Source organism: Cynocephalus volans, chromosome 6 (assembly GCF_027409185.1).
Source record: "Cynocephalus volans isolate mCynVol1 chromosome 6, mCynVol1.pri, whole genome shotgun sequence".
NCBI lineage: Eukaryota > Metazoa > Chordata > Mammalia > Dermoptera > Cynocephalidae > Cynocephalus > Cynocephalus volans.
Window position 1 is genome coordinate 70374269 of NC_084465.1, and position 13937 is coordinate 70388205.

At 35.0% G+C, this 13937-nt stretch overlaps 2 protein-coding genes across 2 annotated transcripts in view; one reads left to right on the top strand and one right to left on the bottom strand.

Annotated features, from left to right (window-relative positions):
- Positions 1–6055, top strand: part of SDHAF3 (succinate dehydrogenase complex assembly factor 3) — a 43577-nt gene extending 37522 nt beyond the window's left edge. The window contains exon 2 of the mRNA XM_063100144.1: positions 3164–6055. Within this exon, the coding sequence (XP_062956214.1) occupies positions 3164–3367 (204 nt within the window). The 3' untranslated portion in view covers positions 3368–6055. The remainder of the gene's footprint in view (positions 1–3163) is intronic.
- A 6843-nt stretch (positions 6056–12898) lies between these two features.
- On the bottom strand, positions 12899–13698 carry LOC134380478 (large ribosomal subunit protein uL30-like). The gene has a single exon (XM_063100406.1). It carries the CDS (start codon positions 13678–13680, stop codon positions 12934–12936), a length of 747 nt encoding a protein of 248 aa, XP_062956476.1. The 5' UTR covers positions 13681–13698; the 3' UTR covers positions 12899–12933.
- Between the last annotated feature and the right edge of the window lie 239 nt (positions 13699–13937).

A 13937-nucleotide genomic window follows, 5' to 3' on the forward strand; every position in this document is an offset into this window, starting at 1 on the left:
CTAGATATGTGATTAAACAATATAAGAACTTAATTTTCTTTTGCTAATATTTATGTTTAAATTAATTACAATATTAGGAAAGATCATGAAAAAACAGACTATAGTTAACTTCCTCATTTCCCAATTTTTCCTAGTCTCTCTCCCTGCTTTCTTTCCCTTCCCTTTAATTACTTAAATAATATTATAGAAAATCAAAACAGTACAGAGGTGAGGTATTCAGAACCAAATGTGAAAGACTAACCCCCAAATTTTGTGGGCATCCTTTCAGGCTTTCTGTTTTGGTAAATAAATATTCTATTACACATATAAATTTGCATATATTTTAAAACATACAAATGACATCGTATTTACATAATATTCTACAAGTTGATTTTCTTTTTTTTTTTTACCTGTTGCAGGGTATTCTTTCGTATAGATGTACCATAGTTAGTTTGACCAATCCTTATACCTCTTTCTATATACATATGAGTATTTTTTTTAAGATATGAGTGGGTTCAGTAGCTTTTCTACCCTGATATTCCTGTTACGTACACATAGAGTCTGAACTCTCCGAAATCCATAGATTTTTTTCTTGATTCTTGGCTTTCAGTGACTCACCAGCTCATGTTGATATTCCTGTTAATCTTAATTTTATTTTTTTAGCTTTTAATTTTGAGTTAATTTTAGACTTACAGAACAGTTGCAAAAATAGTAGAGTTCCCTATACCCTTCACCATCTACGCCCCTTGTTAACATTTTAAGTAACCATAGTACAATTTCCAAAACTAAGAAATTAACATTGATGCAATACTATTAACTAAACTACAGAATATATTCAGTTTCACCAGTATTTACACTAATGTTCTTTTTGTCTTCAAGGGCCTAATCCAAGATTGCACATTGCACTTGGTTGTCAGATCGCCTTAGTTTCCTCTGTGAAAACTGCATAGTCTTTCCTGGTCTTTCCTTGTCTCTCATGATCTTAAAACTTTTGAAGAGTTCTGGTCAGTTATTTTGTGGAGTGTTCCTTAATATAGGTTTGTCTGATGTTTTCTTGTGACTAGATTGAGGTTGTGCATTATTGGGAAGAATACTACAGAGGTAATAGACCCTTCCTTCCTTCTCAGTGCATAATTATTGGGAGGCACATGATGGCAATGTGACTTTTTACTGGCAATGCTTACCTTGATCATTGATTTGGTTAAGGTTGTATCTTCCAAATTTCTTTACTGTAAAGTTGCTATTTTTCCTTTATTAGGATTGTAGTTTTTAATAGTCTGGATCTGCTGATTGCATTTCCATAGTGATGTTGAACACTTTATTCTATCTCTTTTATTTTCTACAAATTGATAGATAAATGTAAGGGCTTTTAGGAGCAGGTTGTTTTTTGATATAGGCGATATGTACTTCAACCAGGAGTCAAATAATAATCTGTTTCTCTTTTATGTTATTTCTTAAAATGGTTTAGTTTTATTCATTTCAAATGCTGATAAAAGGTAAATCTAATATAGTTCATTTTTATTCTTTAAAAATATGTACAATAGAGAAATTAGTTTGCTAATAACTCTCTTAACTAATTTATATAATTTAAATTTATAATTAAAATTAAACTACTTAAGAAAACAGTTATTTAAACTGTTCACACACATTAAAATCACATTCTAACAGATTCTCTCTGCCTTATTACCAGAAATTGAGTGGTATCAATTTGATTCAGACTATAAACAAGTTTAATGCGTAGGTGAGAACTAGAAAGTACATTGAAAGGAGAGCTAGTCTTTCAATATTTCTAATCTGTCACTGAAAAACTGGTACTATAGGTCCTCTGCCTTTTTAAAAACTCTAGTGTGAAACAGAATTAGCAAGCCACACTTTCTTGGCTTTTTAGTAACAAATTTAAGTTGTTAGCATAGCATGAAGGTTAGTTTTTCTATAAGACTTTAAGACTGTGTTTCTGTAGTTCACTGTGTATTAGTTTCATATGGCACAAATTACCACAACATACTGGCTTAAAACAACAGAAATCTATTCTCTCACTGGTCTGGGGGCCTAATCAAGATGTTGGAGGATCTAGGGGAAATCTATCCTTTGTCTCACTCAGCTTCTGGTGAATGCAGGATTCCTTGACTTGTGGCCACATCACTCTAAACTCTGTCTTCGTTTTCACATTACCTTCTCTGTGTTCTAAACATCTTTCAGTGCAAGAGCAGACTCCTGTCCACCAACCTACAACTCAGAATTATCCAAATTATCCAAAAATCTTAATACTGCAAGATTGGGAAACCCTGCTTTGAGGCATATACTTAGAAGTGGAATTGATAAAGCTTAGGTTGTATAAAATGTTTTTATTTTGCTATATGAAGTGAATTTCTATAAAACATGGAGGAAATATTTCCAGTACAAGCGAAGGTTTGGGATTCAAATTAAAACTGCTTTGATGATGCTGGCAATCTAGCGATTATAAGCAACCTAGATATTTCAAATCAGATTGAGTAGCAGCATTATCCAGAGTTAAGCAGTTCAGTATCTATAGTGTGCATATAATGTTTAAGTTCATGAACTGAAATACAATGATACTTCCTGCCTGATTAAATTTAGAGTGAGTCTGTTTCAGAAAAGTGGCACTTGGGCAGACAAGGATAGTTGTAATATGAGGCCGAACATGTCTCCTAAATAACAGTAAAATTGCAACACGAAAAATATAGTTTTTTCTGACAAAGATGGTTGTTGAATATTGAAGACTTAAAGGTTTAAAAACTATCTTTCTCTCTAGTGTGTTTTAAATTACAGTTTAAGTTAAAGTCATGGGAATAAACTTAATGAATTTTGAGACTCACTTTTAAGCCTATAAGACCCATGGCCCTAGAAATATGTGCATATTTATGTACACACAATTTTGCATATGGTTTTGGATGGTCTATGCATGCTTCTGAATCCTACGCATGGGCCTCCCATCCCACTGATTTTCAGGTTAAAACTCTTAAATTGCTAAAAATAAGATATATTTGAAATCATTGCTAAACTGTAAAGACACAAGTATATTGATTGTATTTTCTTAACAAAATGCAGAAGATTTAGTGATAGACTTGAATTAGAATTTAAGTCCCTTAACATTAAATAAGTGAGCACGATATTGCTTTAATTTTATATCTGTAACCTTTATTTTTCTTTCTCTTTTTACTAGATGTATGCAGCAGTGTTATGGCAACAAGCTATCAAAAACAGACAAAATTCAACTGAAAAGGCATGTTTTGGCACCTCTCTCTCAGAAGAAAAACTTAATGACTTTCGTGATGAACAAATTGGACAGTTGCAGGAGCTGATGCAAGAAGCCACTAAACCCAATAGGCAATTTAGTATTACTGAGTCTAGAAAACCAGAAGTTTAGTCTATATAAAGTTTAACAAAACATGTAAAATTCAGAACCCCTTATTTTAAGTATCATTGGTTTTTAAAATTTATTCAGCTTTGAGGTAATGAGAATGCCTGGTGTTAATGAAATACTCTTATTTTTGGATATTATGAATGCAATGTATGGCTCAAGATCACTACTAGACAGTTGGAAAACTACATTATTGGAATAACAGTACTTGCTGGATGGAATTTGATTTTTGGACTAAAGAATGGCTCTAAAATGGATAAACTTCTGGAATTTTGTTGAAAAATTTTTTACATGTAAATTCAGTTTAAATGCTATTCTTGTTTGTGCTTTGGCCTGTAGCTTTTCTTTAGCCTCATCAGATAAGTATGTAGTGATAATGATAGATGTAGAGTTTCAACGAGGTTATTTAAATACATTGTCTTTCTGAAAGTTTTATCATTTCTACTTCAATAATACATACATGATTATTATTCTAATGTGTCCTCTTTCTGAGTCATTGTCCATTCACAATGAAAGGTTAAAGAGAAGCTTTGAAATTCAGTATTGTACTACCATTTGTGTTATAGATTATACAAAGTGTAATACATTTCTGGTGTTTGTTAATAACAGATTACCACTTAAATAATTTGTAGTTACCTTGAGAATCTTATTTATTGCCTAATGGTAAGGAGATTTAAAATAGTTTCATAAATTTTACTTACACTTAATAAACCCATTCACATCATAAAATGTTTGTGAGTTTTAAAAAATATTACAATAACAAAAATGACTTGTCTCTTTAGTTATTGTTATGGTCAAATGTTTGTGTCTCCTCAATATGTATGTTGAACCTAATCCCCAATGTGATGGTATTATGAGGTGGAAGCTTTAGGAGGTTATTAGGTCAGGATAGTGCAGCCCTCATGAATGGGACTAGTCCCCTTATAAAAGAGTTCCCAGAGAGATCTCTTGCCTCTTCCACTACATAAGGACACAGTGAAAAGATGGCCATCTGTGAGCCAGAAAGGAGGCCCTCACCAGATACTGAGTCTGCTGGCACCTTGATCTTGAACTTCCTCGCCTCCAGAACTATGAGAAATAAATTTCTGGTTCTAAGCCACACGGTCTATGGTAGTTTGTAATAGTAGCCCAAACAGACTTAGACACTTATGGATGTTTACACTGAGATTCTAAGTGATCATTTTTCATATGCAATTGCATTTATGACAGCTCTTTAAAAACTGATGTCTTTTCTCTAGTTTGCTGTCTCATGTACTCTCTTTGTATATGGCTGCTAGGCCCCTTAGCTCTTTCTTCCATCCCTCTTTGAGTCAATCTGTCAGTTGATCTTTTTCTCATTGAAAGACAGGCAATCATTCAATCAGTAATTAATGTACTCTTTATATTATAACAGTCCCCAGGGATACAACAATGAAAAAGATAAAACTCCTGCCGTCAAGAAGTTTAAAATCTAGTTGTGCACTCAGGGACCCTGTTTCATCATGAACAAAAATATTACAGCCTCAGACTCTTTATTATCTTTTTTGTCTTGCCTAATACACATCTAATACCTGTGAAGACATTGCTTCTCTGTAGTCTTTTGAAGTGGGACTTGTCAATCCTTTTACAACTCACTATAACATAGAGCCCTGTTCTGTTGTTCCTTTCAGTCCATCACTGTCCCTCCCTCACTTAAGAATTCCTTTTTGTCTTTTTCTTTTTGGGTATTCTTCCCCCTTCCTCCTGTACTTTGGCACCTGACTCACACCTCTCTATTTCATGTCTTGCCATCATCAGGTGACCTTAGTGTCTATGTGGTTGACTTATTCAGTAGCCTAATGATTCTTTGGCATTTTTCGCCCACCCATGTCATGGCTGCACTTAAACTTTTACTCTATTCAGAACTGTTCTGAAATTATTAATTACAGCATCTCGTGCTTTTGTCACTCTCTTAACAATGTAATCACTTTCTTGTTCCCACTGTACCTTGTCATTAATTCAACAAATACCTGTTTAAAACCTGCATATGCCAGCATCTAGATACTAGGGATACAGCAGTCATCAACGACAGAAAGTCCACCCCCAATGAAACTCACATTCTGATGGAGGGAAACCAAATACATAAATAAAATAAGGTGATAAATACTGTGGAGAAAAATAAAGTGAGAATAGAGGGTAGAGGTGGGGGTAGGGCTCTGGTTCCCAAATTGTGAACTGATATGCCCTGGGGCACCACAGAGAACTCACAAGGGTGCTGCGGGATATTTTTAATTTTTGAGAAAATCACAGCCACATTGGTTGGACACCACACAAATTACTAGCTTAGGGTATTTCACAGTTTTACCATTCGATCACTATATTCTTTCCAATGACATCTTCACGAAGCTGAGCTTTTAATGGTTGCTGTGATTAAAAGGCAAATATCACAAAAATTAACAGAAAATGAAGGTGGTAGTGTCCAATGTGATTCCAAAGTTTGAGAAGTTGTGTAGGGTCCAACAGGAGTTAAGCTGTTTGGCATAAGTACTTGATAAGTTGTTTGGACTATTTAATGAACAAAACTAAATTTTTGTTGTTGTTTTTGCCTTCATGTTGTTTTCATGTGCTGTGAAGATGCTGAGATGCTAAGACTGTATACTGAGAGAGTTTGGGAACTGCTGAAATAGGGAGTATCAGGAGTGGTCTTTAACAATAAACTTATCAGTCTTTTGAATACTCAGTTTGTTCAGTGTCATTCCGCCGCTGCTTTTATTTCCATCCCAGCTGCCCTACTTTCTGTGATCCTTCACTTCAACCAGCCACTGAGCAATACCCTCCATGTCATTATCTCATTTTCTTTCTCCCTCATCTGCTGCTCTTGCCAAGGTAAGTACTTTCCTGCCAAAGTCAATGGAATCAGTGTAAGACTGATATTATGATATCCTGTGAAGGTTGCTAGTATTATTTATTCTCTACTGCCTTTAAACTGCTTCTTCATTTTATACTGCCTAATTTTGCTTTAAGTTATAATTTTTCTTTTTTTTTAAAATAATAATGTTCTGTGATGTTTATCCTCAGTTCTCTCACATTATACATCCATTGCTTCAAATATTAGCTGTACTCTGAAACCTATAACACAAACCTAAATCTCATTTCAGAACTTCAGATTTGTGTTTGAAATTCAATTTGACATTTTCAATTCATATTTAAAATCAAACTTCCCTTCTCAGTGAATGATGGTATTAACATATACACAGTTCACCAGTTCAGAATTCTATAATTCAGCTTAGATTCTACCATTTCCCTAGAGGCCTCCTCGTTTTTTAGCAATTCTGACAATACTGGGGGGTGGGCTGGGAGTTGCAAAATGGCCATAGTTCTCTACGACTCCTGGTACCCATGCCCTTTGCGAGGTGACTTCACAGCTCCTCCCACCACTCATCTATTTTCCGATTCTTCAAATCTGGGCTGGCCTTGTGACTTGATTTTCTCAAAGGAATGGGGTAGTAACATTACGCACACTTAGGGTCTAGGCCTCAGAGCCTTGCACACTTCCACCTGCACTATTGGAAACCTGCCGACCTACCATGTGCACAAGTTCGGGCTGGCTTACCAGAGGATCAGATCATGTGGAGCAGAGGAAAACCACCCCAGCAGAAGCCATCCTAGACCAACCAGCTTTTAGCCAACCTCACATACATGAGTGAACCCAGCCATGACAAAAGAACTGCCCACCTGATCCCAGTCCAAATTGCCAGTCACAAGCTTAATTAATGACAGTTCCTCTAGATTGGTATGTACTGGTGTGGTGTGTTATATAGTTAAAGTTGATATATTCTATTGCTTTACTGTCTCAAAATTATTTTCTTTTTTCCACCTATCATTCTGATATTTTAGACTTAGCATTTTTTTCTATAGTCCATCCTGTACCTTAATATTCTCCATGTGGCTGCAAACATCACCTTATCGATATGCAAATCTGATCATATTTCTCTGCATAACATTTGGAGTGGAGGAGGTGCTTGGAGTATACTTACTGGTAGTGAGAGATGGCACAGCTGGCATTTTTGTTGGTGATGGTTGAGAGGAATCTGATACTGTTTATGGAAAATAAATTGGATGTATTAAGAACTTTAAAAATGACCATACCTTTTGGACCCACTAATTCTAAGGTTCTATCCTAAGAAAAAAATACTCAGAAATGTAGACAAAGTTTTTCATATAAATGCATTATTAAAAATGGTATTTAAGAGGGGCTGGCCAGTTAGCTCAGTTGATTAGAGTGTGGTGCTGATAACACCAACATCCAGGATTTGATCCTATGCTGGCCAGCTACCAAAATAATAATAATAATAATAATAATAATAATAATAGCATTTAAGAGAGTGAAAACTTGGGAACAGCAAAAATGCCTTAGACATCAGACAGGTTAAATGAGTTGTGGTAACATTTAATTAAATAATCTAAGAATTTGTAATGATGTGGGAGATTTTCTGACATTGATAAGTGAGAAAGGATGTTAGGAAATACATAGCGTTTTCACAAATTGTTAGATTTTCTCTTCAGAAATGTGGAAGACAAAGCTAAGCTGAGTAAGTCTCTTGCTGAAAACTAAAACCATTATTTAGATAGAACAGAAAAGCATTTTGGGGAACCATCTAAGAGCTGGCAATATCCTAAGAGACTGAGTAATTACACGGCTGATATTGCTAAGTGAAACTGCTGAAGCTTAATTTTTTTTTTCTAGTTAAAGTTTACACTTTATTTTCACCCATTACATGTAAAAATTGCCAGTTTCAAACATAATCCCCAATTTTGTGAGCCCCAGAGGGTTTAGTCACAAGGGATGATTTAACCTCTGTCTTGAGCAGGTATGTATTGTGCAGTGGGATTGCAAAGGAGTTCCTTATGTACAGGGATGATACTCAAAATATTTTAAAACTGGTATGTAGATGGCACTGACCAATCAGAACGTATGATAGCTGGAGGCCCCTTAGTTGCTGGAATTTGCAGGAGTCTGTAGGATGGGGGAAGGGCCGGGGAAGTTGAAGTGAGAGGGATTAGGAAATGGGGGCATTAGGGAAGCTCTGGAGAGGCGGGGGAGGGGAGTGACGCGTGTTAATAAGTGGTACAGAAGATTGCTGAAGCCTCTTTTCCCCTGAGGATGAATTTCAACTTTGCTTTTGATGGTCCTGTAGAACACAGTGGGCAGAAGATAAAGCATAGAGCCCCCTGAGATGGAGAGTTATAAGAAACAATTTTTCCATATAACCAGGACCCTAAGGACTACACCCTCAGATGAGCCAGAAGAAAACCTGCTCCAGCACTTGTGGAAAGTGGGCAGTTGATCTCAAATTCAAGTCATCTATGTGTTAAAAAACTTAAGCTATGAATTTAGTGTAAAATGGTCTCAGAATGAGTGCCTGGGCAGATGTAAACAAATTTTTGGAGGATACAGGGGTCACAAACAATTTTCCTTGGAAAATGAATGAATCAAGTTTAAATAAACAGGCAAACTCCACAAGGAAAGCTAGCACCATGACCAAGAAGCAGCAGAGACAGACCACCAGAAAATTCAGATATTGGAATTACCACGTGTATAATACAAAACATGTTTATATGTTAAAAATAAAAGTTGTTTGAAAATATCTACAGGACACAAGGCATTATAAGAACTGACCTAGGATATCTGAAAAGGAACCAAATAGAACTTCTAAAAATGGAAAATAGAATAAAATTAAAAATAAATAATCCTCAGTGGGCAGGTTTAACAGGAAATTAGAAGGACCTGAAATGAGAATTAGTGACCGCATTGTAGGATAGGAGAAATTATCCACAATGCAGGATAGAAATGGAGCTTGAAAATAGAGTGGAGGATAAAGCAAAGGGGTCTAATGTTATGAGGGGTCTTCAAAAAGCTCATGGAAAGATTTGTATTATATTTTAATTCCATTTTCCACGAACTTTTTGAAGTACCCTCGTATGTATCTAATAATAGTTTCAAATAGATAGTGGAGTAGAAACAATATTTGAAAATATAATTGCTGAGCCTTTTTCAAATCAATGAAAAACACCGACCCACAGATTTATTCTAAGCAGGGCATATGAAATCCTCACTTAGATATATGACATTGAAACAAAATGCCAAAGACACAAACTTGCAAAAGCAGCCAAACAAAAGTCACAGATAATCTTCAAAGGAACATCAGTTAGTACAGGACAACCCCTGGATGGCCTTGGCAACCCAACTCTTCCCCCTTTTCTCACCCGTTCTCAGGAAAATGTGCTGGGAATGCAACCTCCTGAGAGAAAGAGCAACTGTGCAGAACAGCCTGTGTTCTTCTCCCTCCTAGAACAGCATGTCCTTTAATATTTTAGCCTAGCATGTCATGTAGCCCCAGGGTATAAAACCCAGGGCATGCTGGATAAAAAGGGCCTTCAGCTGCAGTGCAAGTGGGGCATGTGCAGGCCAGACTCCTTTTGCCCTGGACAGTTTTCCTGAGCCTTGGAGGACTGGCTTACTATCATCCTAGGCTACTGTTGTCCCTTGGTCCCTTGCTGCCTATCTGTAAGTAGCAACCCCACTTCATGTAACGTGTGTGTGAGTGTTCTGTCTCACCAGACTCCTGCAAGTAGAATTTGCAGCAGAAGAGGTAGTGGGCTGAAGTGGTAACTGGTGTACAGTGAATCTTCCTCACAGCTAGACCTACAGCAATAAAAGAAACCAGAAACCAGCTCAATGGCTTCCGATGATGTGTTCAGAGAAAAATAACTTCGAAGTTAAAATTCTATACCTGGCAAATATATTTTCAAGAATAATAGTGGAATAAAGACTATTTTAGACAACAGAATGTGAGCAATGCTGCTGCCTGCAGATTCTTACTAAAGGAAATTCTAAAGGATGTGCTGTATGTAGTAGGAAGGTGATGAAAGAAGGAATAAAAGACCAAGAAGGCTGTTAATATGGATGAATCTAAAGGAGCATTTACTGTATGGAACAATAATGATTCATGGGGGTTAAAAATGAGAGATTTAAAATACACAACAACAATAATATATAAGTTGGTAGGGTAGTGATTATAGTAAATGCTCTAACTTTGGATGGTCTAAGAAGAGAATAAAGGTACTGATTAGCTTTAACTTAATTTTAAGTATGTATAAAAGTGATTTCTAGTGTAACCATTACAAAGGGTTGTTATATAGAAATGAGTATGTAACTTCTAAGCTAGTAGAGGGGAAAACGAAATAGGAAAAATAATCATTATAAAATAAAGAAAATAGAAAAAGAAACATAGAAGGGGCAGGGTAAATGAAAAAAGTGATATAATAGGTATAACTGAAACATGTCATTAAATGCAAATGGACTAATTTATCCAGTTAAAGGTAAATTTATTAAACTGGTTTAAAAAATGAAATGAATTATATGCCATTATAAAAGACCACACCCGAAGCATAAAATACAGAAAGTTTGAAAACAATATGAGGGGAATAGTTATTAAAACCAAAAGAAAGCTAGTGTGGATATGATAATATCTGAAAAAATATATAAGGCAGAAACATTGCTAGAATAAAGGGAGTCTTCATATAATGAAAGGTTCAATTCTCTAGGAAGATAATTCTAAATTGGCATTTACATGGTAAGAAAATGATTAAGCAGCCCTCTGTATTTGAGGAAGTTAACACAATTCCAAATAACCCACGAGTCAAAAAGGAAATTCTAATGGAACTTAGAATGTAAGTGGAACTGGACAATTGGGAAAATAAAAAAAAACTTATGGGTTGCAACTAAAACAGCACTTGGAGGAAATTGGTAGATGTAAATGTGTCTAGCAGAAAGAAAGCAAACCTGAATATTACTGAGAGAAGCATCTATCTTAATAAGTTAGAAAAACAAAACAAAATAAGCTCAAAGAAAATAGAAGGAAAGAAAAGAGCAGAAAGAAATTTTATTTACTTATTTTTATTGGTTATGAATATTCATAAATTTAAAAAATAAGTTTATTCTTTGAAAAAGACTCATAACAGTGATAAACCTCTGGCAAAGTTAATCAAGAAAAAAGAGCAGGCACATATAACCTATATGAGGAATGAAAAGATATAACTATTTCTGTCATAATATTAAATAGACATAATATTATGAACAACTTAAAGCCAATAAATTTGTAACAAGTCAATGAAATGGACAAGTTTTTAGAAGAATATAGCTTACCAAAATAGACAAATGGTTCTATAGCCATTAAAGTAATTGAATCAATAATTTAAAAATTTCCAGAAAGAAAATCCTAAGCCTAAACAACTTTGGTGAGTACTGCCGAATATCTAAGAAATAAATAATTCCAAACTTAAAACCTTTCCAAGAATAAGAAAAAAGTTGTATTTCCTAACTCATTCTATGAGACTAGCAAATACCTGATACAAAATTAAGTATGAAAAAGGAAAATTACTGGACAATTTCACTTAGGAACATAGATGCAAAATCCTAAATTAAGTATGAGTAAGACAAATCCAGCAAAAGATAATTTATCATGATGTAGTTGAGCTTATGCCAAGAATCCAAAGTTGTCTTTGCATTAGAAAATCAATTACTATGATCCACCATAGGATCAAATGAAAGGAGATCTAATCATGATCATCTCATCAAATGGAGAAAAAGCATTTTCTAAGCATTCACCATCCATTCATGATAAAAATGGTCTTAAATAGGCATAAAGGGCGCTTCATCTACCTAATTAAATGGTTTCTACCAAACATCTGCCTGCCACAAACATAATGAATTGCTGAAAGCTTTCTCTCCTAGACTGGAAAAAGACAAAAACAGTTGTCATCACTTCTTTTCAAGTCAAAACTAATAGTCTTAGATAACATGATTGTATATATATATATATAAAATCAAACATCTACAAATTATTTGAATGAATAAGAATTTAATAAGTTTGCTAGATGCAAAAATTGCTATACAAAAATCACTTGCATTTCTTCATAGCACAACAAACAGCATGAAAATTTATAAAAGTATTTTATCAGCAGATATTACTTAGAAACTAATTTAGAAAAAGGTACTCAAAACTCTGAAGGAAATTGTAAAATTTTACTTAATGACACTAAAGATGACTTAAATAAATGAAGTAGCAATCCATGTTAAAGGATTGGAAGATTTAATATTGTGAATATATTAATTATCCTTAAATGGTCTGTAGTTTCAATGCAATCTTCATCAAAATTCCAGATGTTTTTATTTTTAATTGACAGACTTATCTTAAAATTTATATGGAAGTGCAAAGAGCCAAGAATAGGGCCAACACACCCTTTAAGAGGAATGATGTGATAGGACTTACACTACCAAATATCAAAATACATTGTAGCTTTAGTTATTAAACATTTAGTTATTTGTTATATGGAGCATTGATTTTTGGCAATGGTGTACTGTATTGCAGTGGAGAAAAGACTGTTTTTCAAAAAATGGCTCTGAGACAGCTGGGTATTTTTGGGTGAAAAAAACTTCAGCACCTAGAATTGGTTGTAGGTTTCTTTTTTTTTTTTTTTTTTTTTTTTCAATTTGAAAGTAGTCACTTTATTTAACTACACAGATTGCAAAAACAATCATGGTAGATACCTTAGTTCATCCTTCTAATAAGCCTGTTGATCTGGTCTTCCCTGTTGCCAGCATCTCCACCTTCCACAAAATGAGTAGTCTTCTTCTTCATCCCACCCCGTGAAGAAGATAATTTGAAGGGCCACAGGAAATTATTTGCTTCTTTGAAGCGCTTTCCAACAGTATAGATCTCATGAATCAGATCTTCCATGCAGATGATGCCATATTTACCAAGAGATCGAGCAATCAAACTGTTATCTGTCAAGGCAATTCGCTTCTTATTGATTTTGCCATAACCACGCTTGTATATTAGTTCATTTACTGACTTCAGGTTTGGGTACCCCCAAGCAATATATGGTTCCACAATCCTCAGCATGTTAATGGAAGCCTTGTTGAGCTTAACAAAGGTGCCATTGAAGATCTGGCGAAGGCGAAGAAGCTGCAACACCTTTCGGACCTTTGGGCTCACACCATTGATACCTCTGATCCTGATGACAAATGCCAATTTGGGTTCTGCAGGTACATAGAAGTTGCCAGCTTTTCTTGCCATCCTAGCCATACGAATCTCAGTTCTGTACATCTGCCTATATTCCTTGTGATAGTGCTTAGCTTTTTCATAGATAAGCTTCCTCCTTGCCTTTCGAAGCATCTTTAGGGCAAATTTCTTTCTCAGGCGCTTGACCTTCAGCTCTGCGAAATTCCTTCGCTTTTTCTTAAGGGTTTCCGGCACAGCAGGAACCTTCTTTTTCTTCTCTTCGACACCCTCCATGATTCCACCCGGAAAAGAGGAAGTCCGGTTGTAGGTTTCTTAAAGATCAAAATATGAAAGGCAAAACTACAACATTTCAAGCAAATATTATAGAGAGTGTATCTTCAAAATATTGGAGTAGGAGAGAACTTTTAAAATAAGACAGCAAGCTCTAACTGTAAAGGAAAAAATGAACAAATCTGAGTACATTAACATGTTACCTCTTTTCATCAAAAGCAGTAAAGAATGCAAATGCAAGCTTCAGAGTATGAAGAGAT